This window comes from Amorphotheca resinae (genome assembly GCF_003019875.1).
Source record: "Amorphotheca resinae ATCC 22711 unplaced genomic scaffold M430scaffold_2, whole genome shotgun sequence".
NCBI classification, from domain to species: Eukaryota; Fungi; Ascomycota; class Leotiomycetes; order Helotiales; family Amorphothecaceae; genus Amorphotheca; species Amorphotheca resinae.
In genome coordinates this window covers 128,169-138,748 of record NW_020194472.1, presented here as the reverse complement: position 1 = coordinate 138,748, position 10,580 = coordinate 128,169, and the positions used below count along the sequence as shown (strand labels likewise).

The window sequence follows — 10,580 nt, the reverse complement described above, 5'->3', positions numbered from 1 at the left end:
CCCCCCTCTCTTCCCCCCCAGACAAACCAAACCAAGAAAATTAAAAAATTAAAAAATTAAAAAAATTCCATACCAGGGAGTCGAACCCTGCGCTACCGCGAACAATCTGTGATTTTTGAGAAACACATGAGAGGCGGAAATGTTACCGATACACCAGTATGGAGGTTGTTGAGGGGTTTCTGTGGGGTTTGGACTTTTATGTGGTGGGGGGGAATGGGGTGAGGTGAGGTGGGATGGGGTGGGGAGGGAGAGGGTAGGTAGATACCTTAGATAAGGTAGGTGTTTGATTGAGGGACTCTTTTCTATAGTTGGAGCTCTAGGACTGGGACTGGGTATTAGGGTTTTTTTTGGGGGGGAGAACTGTTGGGTCCGCAGGATAAAATAAAATAAAAATAAAAACAGAAGGCACTGCACTACGACTACGACTATGATGGTAGAGGGATGTGTGATGGATATGCTAAGAATGGAATCGAGGAGGGAGGGGGAAGGAGGGGGGGGGGGGGGGTGGGTTGATTGGATTAGATAGATAGATTGAATATACATCAACTGGACTGTACCTTATGTATGTAGAAGGGAAGAGTGCACGAATAGCCTAATATAGGACATTGTGATTAATTTATATTCGAGCATTGTCATGAGAAGGTATCCATTATATACCATACACAGCACCAATTATGAATCGCTCTCCCCCGCAACTAACTAACTACTTCACGTTATACCACGCCATCTCCAGCAGCGCATCCCTCGCATCCGCATCCTCCCAATCAATCGGCATCTCGACCAGATCAGGGCCCTTCCGCTGCAACGCCAGCAGCCGCTCGCCCTGGAAGCACACCAGCACGCCGTTCTTGCCGTGGCCCGCCGCCGTGATGCGGTACAGCGGGCCCGCCGAGTGCAAAACCTTCTTCTCCGGCAGGAACTGCAGGTCGTTCTCCACGCACCAGTCCTCCACCTTGTGCCGGATCGTGACCACCTCCTCGATGACGGGCCGGGGCGGCGGTGCCGGCGCGGGCGCTGGCGATTGGGCCTTCTCGGCTCGTGCGCGCGAGGGCGCTGGTAGCAGCGTCGCTGCTTGGGAGCCGAGATCGAGCGCCGCGTTGATCATCTCGTGTCCGCGGTCGAACTCGTCCTGGATCGATTTCAGCGCCTGGATGTCCGCCGGGAACACCGAGTCGCGCCACCACTCGAACCACTGGCCGATCTCCTCGTTGGGTCCGACGACGGTGAGCCACTGGTGGAGGACGTTGTGCCACTTGGGGAAGACGGTCTCGACCATGACTTGCCCGATGATGCGGGGCTTGAGAATGTCTTGCCAGGCGAAGATGCCTTGGAGCGCGCCCATGTACGGCGACTGGTCGTTGGGATCAACGAGGAAGTTCTTCTCGTCGTTCAGGAAGCGTGCCATGCTGGGCAGGACGTGGTTCATGATCAGGGGGGTCCAGTGATCATTACCAACACCCGGGCATAAGACCTCGCGCCACTGTCGCAGGCCCGGTACAAGACCTTTGTGGAAATCCCAAGAGTCGACCAATTGGCGAAATTTGCGTTTGATGTCGCTGACGAGTCCGGTGGAGCTTTTTGGGTCTGCATGGTGCGCAGATAGGTATTGCAGCCATGGGAAGAGCCATAGATGGGGCAGTTCATGCGAGCGTCTCTTCCTCGGATTCCAAGAGGACACTGCGTCGTTGAGTTTTCCAACCACAGCTTGGTCAAGAATCTGAGACCGAACGAAGGGAGGCAAGAGTCCCTCCCAAGCATCTAACAATTCCAAAACGGGGGTAGGATTGTGTACGTCCCAGTTTTGATTGATCGCAGAGACAATCTTGGGGAATATAATCTTGTAGATCATACTCTCGTATGGAGTTGTAGATTTGGCTCGAATCCTTGAACTGTCGTATAACTCCGTGCTGATAGACTTCTCGCTCGAAGCTCCGAGGATGTGTCGGATTTTGAAGAGCGAGGGCGCCATTCCGTCCATCTTGGGATTATCCAGTGGCTGCCAGCCTTCAGCGAACTGACGTAGAAATGGGTGGACTGCGGCAACAGCAATGCTGGACAGTGTGTCGTTATCTCCAGATAATTGTAAACCATCCACAGCCGTCAAAGCTTTGATAACAGGATCCCATTGACCATCCTTTACGGCCTCTGCGATTCCCTTCACAGCGTCAGAGAAGGCCTTTGCCCTCTCGAGATCGGGCTGCTGATCGACAATCTCCTGCTTTACTTGGATAATCTGCATTTCCGCATATGCTTTCCGCTCTTGCAAGTTCTTCCATTCTTCCACAAAAGCAGATAGATCGGACCGCGCCCTCCGTGCTAATTTCTTTGATTCCGCCTGTTCTACCGTCTCAGGGGCGGCTCCAGCCGTAGGTGTTAAGAGCCCGGAGGTCGAGGTTAATAACTTTTGGCCTGGTCCCGTCATATCCAGGATAGGTGCAAAAGCTTCCGGAATCTTCAAACCTGGAGCAGCTCTCTCTACCTCAGCCACCGTCCTGTACTTTGGTTTGGTGATCCGACGAGGTGTGCTCGTCCCGCTATCTGTCCCACTTATACCCTTCGGTTTCCTGGCTCTCTTCTTCTTACGCTCCTCGTCCGAGTCTTCATACACTTCGCCCCTCAATATGGCCTGTCGTTTCTCCTCCTCTTTCTCCTGCTTCGACTTCTCCTTTACGGCTCCCAGACCAACGCCCTGCGGCCGTAGCTGGACCTCAATAACTCCACTTCGACCTTGGCCTTCCTTCCCCAGACCTTGACCCTCCTTGTAACCCATCTTCGCCATCATTCTAGCGGCAAAAGATGATGCATTCATTTTAGGACCTGCCTGGGCCTGTCCTCCTCGTCCTCCTCCAGAAACGGGAGTCGAGAACGCGCTTGGCCTCGCAATTCTGGGCGTCGAATCTTCATCGGCTTCTGGGTTCTTCAAAATAGGGACCGTCGCCGAGGATGGTACAAATCCCTTCCCCAAAGGCGTGCCGTACTTCACGTCGCTGGGCTTCTTTCCTGGCGCAGGACTCTGCCAACCCAGCCCCTTACTCGCACCAAAACCCAGACTCAATCCGCCCCTCAGCCCCGCTGTAGCTTCCACGTCTCCCGCATCTTCTTGTTCATCAATATCCTCTTCTGCCTCTTCTTCCTCCTCATCCTCGTCATCTTCATCTTCATCAAGCGTCTTCTGGCCTTTACTAACAAACGCCATACCCTTCGCCCTTAAATTACTCTTCGTCTTCCACCGTTTCCCGGGCCCCTCATCTTCGCTCTCTGAACCAAATATCCCTAACGCTGCGCTTTCTTTCGCGTCGCGCCCTGTTCTCCGTCGTTTGCGCGGGTTGTAGTCTGCGAACTCGTCGGCCTGGGGATCCGTCGAGGGCCGGAGGAAGTCTTCTTCGTCGCTTGACGACTCGGCGGACGAGTCGCGGGCGAAGGGATTCATGGAAGACATCGTCGCGCACGTGTATGTGGATTCGGGTTGGGAGATGGAGTAAAGGGCGAAGGCAGTACTGTATTATATAAAACCTCGCTTAGCGGATTTGCCGTTGAGGCGCAAGGCTGAAGAAATGCCTGGTCTCGGCTGGATAGCGACAACCAACGAATGGCACTTTACACTTTATTGTAAGGTACACTGTGACGGAAGGCTAAAGAAGCGGCGATTCTACTGCGCTGAGAAAAACATAATAACACGTGTTGTGGTCAGATACAGTAGATCTATAATTTGGTCATCGTCGAAGAACTGAGGTCTTCCTATACATATGCTAAGCATAACGTTCGTGATATGTTCGTAGCTAACCCTAGCAAGCACTGAAATGAGCCATGCCAAGCTAACTCCTCAACTCCTCCAGCAGCCATCCATCCATCATGATCATGATGCGAAGACTCGCACATTCAAATCGACACTTCCCGTTGCTATAACACACCTTATGCTCACTTTTCCAGTTGGGTCCTCCTTGGATGTTCCGTTCGTGGCTGATCCATTCTCGCCATTAGTGGCTGGGACGTCCTTTACCACCCCGGGAGCCCAACGAATACAGCTAACGAAATGTCCATGTGCATCATCCAAGGTCTTGACCAGTTTCCCATCTTGTGCCAGATCCCAGCATCGTAATGTCTTGTCATCCGAGACACTCAATAAGTACTTACCCCCTGGGTGGAAGACCAGACCTCTCACCCAGTTATCATGGCCCATGAGTGTTTTGATCAAAGTCCCTCGGGAGTCCCATATCCTTATGCTCTTGTCTCGAGATCCCGTTGCAATATATTCGGCAGAGCTGCTCAGGGGTGGGGGTTTCTTCAGCCCTGCTAGTGCCGCAAGATGTACATAACTCGAAGGCGGTGCAAAGACGCAGCATTCGACAACATGCTCATGACCCAGTAGAGTTGCTTTTGGCTCGCCAGAGGAGGCATCCCACAGCCTTGCTGTTTGATCATTCCCGGCTGATAGAAGCCATCGCCCATCGAAAGAGGGCGAAACGTCCCGAACCCAATCCGCATGTCCACGGATCGTTTTCACACAATATCCAGTCGAGACGTCCCATACCCGTAGTGTTTTGTCCCGACTTGCTGACACGAGGAGGTTTCCAGAAGAAGGGGATCCAGCAGCGCCACTAGGCACAAAACGTACTGCTGAAACCGAGTGATCGTGTCCGGGGAGTGTCCTAATATTCTTATATTCGTCGCTAGGATCCCACAATTTGATGGTAAGATCGCTAGAACAAGATGCCAGCAATGTCCCGCCTCTTGGCCCACCAAAATCAACATCTAGGACGGCCTTCGTGTGCCCTTTGATTGTCCTTTCCAGCTCTCCCAGCTCCCAGTCCCAGATCTTTATTGTGTAATCTTCCGAGCCTGACGCGAGTGACGAGAATACTGGATGGAATGCAACGCATGTGATCGGGTCTCTATGCGATTGAAGTGTGTGCCTTGCCGGCGACCTTGGGAGCCAGGAAGTGGGGTCTTGGTTCCGCTTCGAAAGAGAGGTTGGAGTGGCCGAGTCGAGTTCGGCCTGGAGACTGGCATTTCGGGACTCCAGATCCATTATCTGCGTAGAGCGATCAACATCTGGTCTGCAGCAGCGCGTGGCACTAATACCTTCTTCTGCAACCTCACCACACTTGTCCACTTCTTCTCCAGGAGCCCCTCATATTTCTTACTGGTAGCGGCATCGAAGCTGTCCCCAATATTCAGTTCTTCCCGTAACGCCGCGGCACTGTTCAGTAGGTTTGTTGAGGTGAGGTATGCTATGATCGACTTGTGTCTGGTCCCTCTGTCAGCGTTCGCAAGATAGAGCCCGCCGGGATTGTTGTTGCTTACAGCTCCTCGGCCTGCCGCGACGTCAGGATTTGGCTCATGGCGATCGTGGTAGGCGATACATGAAGCTCGAGGCCGCTCTCTTGTTGTCTCCCCTCCCGCGGAAGTGCGCCTGGTCGCGGACTGTGGGTGTTTGCCGCGGAGGTTTATGCTTCGAAGGTGCGGACTTGCAGGAGCAGTGCTGTGCGCAGAACGCGAATGCTGGGTTTCGGATGGATCGTCCTCGATGCCTCTAGTCAGGCGAAGACCGGGCAATGTATTGGAATCTGGCAAACAAAGCGGTCGGTCTGTGAGGTTGTGCTAGATGACGCTCTCCCATGGCGGGGGGATTCTTGGATAGCGGTTGCAGACGCGAATTTATCTATTAATATTATATTATATTTATCAAATTATGATTCTCATACTGTCCTTTTTCTTGTGTTGCCCCAACCAACCCCTGACTGCGTCTATCAATCAGAGGCAATGCAGCCGCGCCGTTACGCAGGGGTCGCCGTAGTGACCGCCTAGAGGTGGGCAACTCGACATTTGGCGAACCGAATATCAACAACACAACACTCTCCACCTCGTCGCCGTTTGTCTGAAGAACCGCGATCCGACTGCTACGACTTGTTTTGCGCAGGACCCATTGCGAGACCTCTTCTTTGGATGCACTGCGGATAGACCTTTAACCCTTACCCTGTCGGCAGCCATCTAGGTAGGCAAATACATCACTTCTTTTTTGTGCGCTCATAGAGCCCTTGCTCCTGCTTTGAGCCTCTTTGGCTCCGATCTACTGCTTTCTGTCTGATATTCAAGATACTTATTTGCTTTCATCCTGCCATGGGCTTTCTTAAGCTAACACAGCGCATTGCAGACCGTACCCGACAGCCATAGACCCCTCCTCCGAAGGTATCGGTACCAATACCTACCATGGCGGACCAGGAAGAAGACTACAGCTCTTTACCCCTAAGCGATCGATTCCAGCACAAGGTGGCTCATTACCTGCAGTGTGTGTGACACAGGACTGACTGCAGCAGATATGGAAAGTTCGAAAGGCCGCATACGAGGAGGCTGCTAAACAATTTGAGATTACCCCAGACGAGCAAGACCCTGCATTTAGACCCTTCTTAAATGACCCGGGCCTCTGGAAAGGCGCAGTAGCAGATTCGAATGTTGCTGCACAACAAGATGGTGTTGCCGCGCTATGCGCTTTCCTAAAATTCGGAGGTCGCGATGCCTGTACAAGGTAAGCCGCACGGGAATTCATGGCATAATCTGTGCTGACACCAGAAGGACACGAGGTCACACAATAGGACCAATGGTGGAGAAAGGTCTCGCCTCCACAAGAGCTGCTACCAAAGCATCATCTCTCGAAGCTATCCTATTATACATTGAATTAGATACCCCTGCTCCCGTCATCGAAGATCTCCTCCCTGCTCTTTCTAACAAACAGCCAAAAGTTGTTGCAGCGACGCTAGCTGCACTGACAGCAATATATCACAACTATGGCTGCAAAACTGTTGATCCGAAACCAGTCCTCAAGATCCTTCCAAAGGTATTCGGACATGCAGATAAAAATGTGCGAGCGGAGGCTACAAATCTAGCAGTTGAGTTTTATAGATGGTTGAGAGAGGCGATGAAACCCATGTTCTGGAACGACCTCAAGCCTACACAGCAGACGGAGATGGAAGCCCAGTTTGAGAAGATCAAGGCAGAACCAGCGCCGAAGCAGGAGCGGCTTTTACGATCCCAACAAGCTGCCATGGCACGAGCACCACCTCCTGGATCAGCAGGTGCTGAAGATGAGGAAGAAGCAGAGGCTGAAAGTGCTGAGATTGATGCGTTTGATTTGGCGGAGCCCCAAGATGTATTATCCAAGGTTGCCTCGGACTTCCACGAGCAGTTGGCTTCTTCAAAGTGGAAAGAACGGAAGGATGCACTTGAGGCACTCTATGGGGTTCTCAATGTGCCGAGGATCAAGGATGGCGATTTTGGTGAGATTACTAGGGGATTAGCCAAATGTATGAAGGACGCGAACATTGCAGTTGTCACCCAAGCAGCACAATGTATAGAGGTTCTGGCTAAGGGGTTGCGAAAATCGTTCGGAAAGTACCGCTCGAACGTCATGAGTCCTATCATGGAGAGGCTGAAGGAGAAGAAGGCCTCAGTAGCCGACGCTCTTGGTGCGGCTCTGGACCAGGTCTTCCTTGCTACCAGCTTGTCGGAGTGCTTGGAGGAAATACTTGAGTACTTGAAGCACAAGAATCCTCAAGTTAAAGAAGGCACCATGAAGTTCTTAATTCGATGCTTGAAGACGACTCGGGAGGCCCCATCGAAGCCTGAAGTAACCTCAATTGCGGAGGCCGCTAAGAAGCTGCTTTCTGAATCAAGCGAAGGCTTAAGATCAGGAGGTGCAGAAGTTTTGGGTACAGTCATGAAGATTATGGGTGAGCGCGCTATGGGACCACATCTCGAAGGATTGGACGACATTAGAAAGGCCAAGATCAAGGAGCATTTCGACACTGCTGAAGTCAAAGCGAAGGATAAGCCCAAACCTCCACCGGCCGCTGCACCACCTAAAGCTGCACCAGCAGCAGCCCCACGGAAGGTCGTAGCAAAGAAGCCGGCAACAAAGAAACCAGCTCCAGCACCAAGTGTATATGCCCAAGAAGCGCAAGCGCCCCTAGCACCTCAACCGACCGCGAGAAGCCTTGCGGGCTCCAAACTTGGCGCACCGAAGGCTTCAGGACTTGCGACTCCAGGTGGTGGTTTGAAAGCCCCCTTGAAGAGGGCGTTACCTGGACCAGGCGGAGCAGCACCTACTGCATCACCACGACGCCCGGCCGCTCAAGCTGCCCCCGTTGAAGACGATGCGCCACCTCCACCCCGTCTTGGTCTTGGTGGACGAGGTTTGGCTGGTCGGTCTCTTGCCAAAGCCCCTGCTGTGAATGCCCCGCCACCAGCCTCTTCCATATCACCACCTCCAAACTCTGGCTTGACCGCTGTTGAGCGTGCTGAACTCGAAGAGCTTCGACTTGATAAGGATCGCCTTCTTCGGCAATGCGATGATCTGCGCCAAGAGCGTTCACGTCTCAACTCAGAGGTCCAGGAACTCAAGAACCAGAACGCGCAACTGATCGAAGATCATACCCGTGATGTTCTATCCATCAAGGCCAAAGAGACGCAACTCGTGCGCGCGAGATCGGATTGTGAAGCAGCAGAAGCCATGTGCGGACAATTACGGAGAGAAATGGAGAGGCTAAAACGGGCTCTCACTAGGGAAGAACGCGTCAACAGCACCCCCATGATAGCGAGCCCAAGCCGGGACGTTTTCAGCGATGAAGCCGGCATCTACCGCGACACCGGCCTGTACGGCGCACCTCAAGACAATGCTCGAACGGGGTACAGCAGTCGATCTCGATTGTCCTTTACCTCTGCTCTCAGCGAGGAGAAGGAGAACACGGGTGATGTGTTGGCAAGTCAATATGGACGACACAAACTGAGTCCCGACGGCACCAGAAACGGTCGCACGAGCGCAGCCAGTGGAAGTGGTGGACGGGGAAGCCCTGCGCCAACGAGTTATAGTAGTCGGGCAGATAGCATGAATGGTATGGTCAATTTCTTCACTTCTGGACTGATTCACGAGCGGGGGGGGTGGCATGCTCTCGATACATTCTCACGTTGCCTGGCTATTGTTTCTTCCCCTAAAGAGATGACTGCTGACTCGGATTCTTCTAGGCCAACGTGAGGGCAACGGCATCTCGAATGGACAGCCGGTAGAGTCTTGGAAGAGAGCAGCAGAGGTAACTAATGCATTGAAGGCAAAGATTGAACAGATGAAGGTTTGTCCTCCCCTTTCTGATCATTCACCCATCATGTACTGATCTCCGGAATCATACAGGCACGACAAGGCATCAACCGAAATTAACGTTTTGGAGAAGAGGATTAAAGGGCGCATATATTTATATGATACCTGGGCCCGAAATCAGCATTCTAGGCGCGAAATGGGCATTTGCATTTTTCTTCTTCAGGTTGGTGTTTTGTCTGCTTCGGATGTTGGGGTCCTATGACGGCGAAGGCGACGGGCCTGCTTGTAGATAGATACGATGGGTTAGGGACAGACAGCCCGACTTCATGACGAGTTCACGAGGAATGATTTCTGTTCTTCTGCTTTTGGAGCATGGATGAACAGGGTATAGAGGGAGATAGCTGTACATGTTCCCCTCTGCTAATAATATCGATTTCCGCAATATGCTGTTTGATCGTCAAGGCTGGAGGTGTCAACGTGAACGGGTAAGCAGGAAGTCCCCCCAACATATGTGTGCCCTTGGATGGGGACGTAGGTAGAGCGAGGTACGAGGAGAATTGCCAGGAGTATTATACTCATCATCACCGCACGAAGAATACGAGTAGAAAGTAAAAAGAAGGAGGACCGCCCCCCCCCCCCCCCCCCAAAAAAACCGATAATCCATTTGCGGGTTCATCTCGGTCTCAAAACGATGCGATGAAACAGAACAGAATGAATAAATAGGATAAGATCAAAAAATCCTGATTATCCAACTCGCAAGAGGAGTTTCTCTAGGTGGTGAAGATATGTGATACAACGCGGTGTGATGGGATGGGATGTGATGGGATGTGATGAGGTTCATAAACGCCGGAGTAAGCGGTATTTATGCGACTCGGGTTCTCGAAGACGAACGTTGGGAGTCTGTCATGGTGATGAAGGAGGGTTTGGACGTAGATAGATAGGTAGAGTAGGTAGGTAAGTAGAAGAAAGGAGGGATTGATTCTTGGGATTGTGAATCGACTGTTTGTTAAGAGGTGCGAGATACATGACGAGGAAGAAAGAGCAAGCAAGATTCCTGAAGAGACCTAAAAAGGGGGTTGTTCGGTTGAGAAGAAGGAAGAAAGAAAGGGGAGACGGCAGTTGCTTTTCTTCTTCTCTTTTCAAAGCCTGCTTTACTTCATTCTTGCTTAGTGGTAGATCAAACACTCTTCACCTCCAAGAGTCCAAAGCATGGCCATAGATGAATCCTCTCATTGGCGAGTTGTATCACAGATTCACAGATGATATATATTATCTAAGTCTTATGTCAGTCAGTCAAGTCAAGCCCAGAATTGCCATGCCACTAATAATAACCCACCCGGAGAAGCGGTTTACCTTATTCTCCGACGGCGGTACCGAGCGCAGAACCGGATATATTGAGTGTGGGCACTTGTTACATGCATGTAGAATATATAGAATAATATACCTAGAATTTAGGCATATATAGGATATAGGATATGGGATATGTAGAATA

At 51.8% G+C, this 10,580-nt stretch overlaps 3 protein-coding genes across 3 annotated transcripts; 1 reads left to right on the top strand and 2 right to left on the bottom strand.

Annotated features, from left to right (window-relative positions):
• Window positions 1–703: 703 nt before the first annotated feature.
• On the bottom strand, window positions 704–3,430 carry M430DRAFT_95978 (hypothetical protein; the record flags this gene model as incomplete). The annotated part of the gene is made up of 1 exon (XM_024869920.1): window positions 704–3,430. One exon carries the CDS (start codon window positions 3,428–3,430, stop codon window positions 704–706), a length of 2,727 nt encoding a protein of 908 aa, XP_024723576.1.
• Window positions 3,431–3,657: 227 nt separating this feature from the next.
• Window positions 3,658–5,658, bottom strand: M430DRAFT_32856 (hypothetical protein). Its single transcript, XM_024866241.1, has 3 exons — window positions 5,305–5,658; window positions 5,083–5,248; window positions 3,658–5,032 (listed from the first exon to the last, which is right to left on the bottom strand). Exons 1-3 carry the CDS (start codon window positions 5,340–5,342, stop codon window positions 3,857–3,859), a joined length of 1,380 nt encoding a protein of 459 aa, XP_024723575.1. The 5' UTR covers window positions 5,343–5,658; the 3' UTR covers window positions 3,658–3,856.
• A 552-nt stretch (window positions 5,659–6,210) lies between these two features.
• M430DRAFT_15729 (hypothetical protein) lies at window positions 6,211–9,208 on the top strand (the record flags this gene model as incomplete). Its single annotated transcript, XM_024863313.1, has 5 exons — window positions 6,211–6,270; window positions 6,318–6,526; window positions 6,574–8,888; window positions 9,019–9,122; window positions 9,182–9,208. 5 exons carry the CDS (start codon window positions 6,211–6,213, stop codon window positions 9,206–9,208), a joined length of 2,715 nt encoding a protein of 904 aa, XP_024723574.1.
• Window positions 9,209–10,580: the final 1,372 nt, after the last annotated feature.

Excerpts from the sequence above, each read along its gene's own strand:
- M430DRAFT_32856 (XM_024866241.1), bottom strand. The coding sequence starts at position 5,342 with ATGAGCCAAATCCTGACGTCGCGGCAGGCCGAGGAGCT. Across the intron at positions 5,249-5,304 it reads TCGCGGCAGGCCGAGGAGCT|ACACAAGTCGATCATAGCAT; the intron begins GTAAGCAACAAC and ends CAGAGGGACCAG. Across the intron at positions 5,033-5,082 it reads TGGTGAGGTTGCAGAAGAAG|ATAATGGATCTGGAGTCCCG; the intron begins GTATTAGTGCCA and ends CGCTCTACGCAG.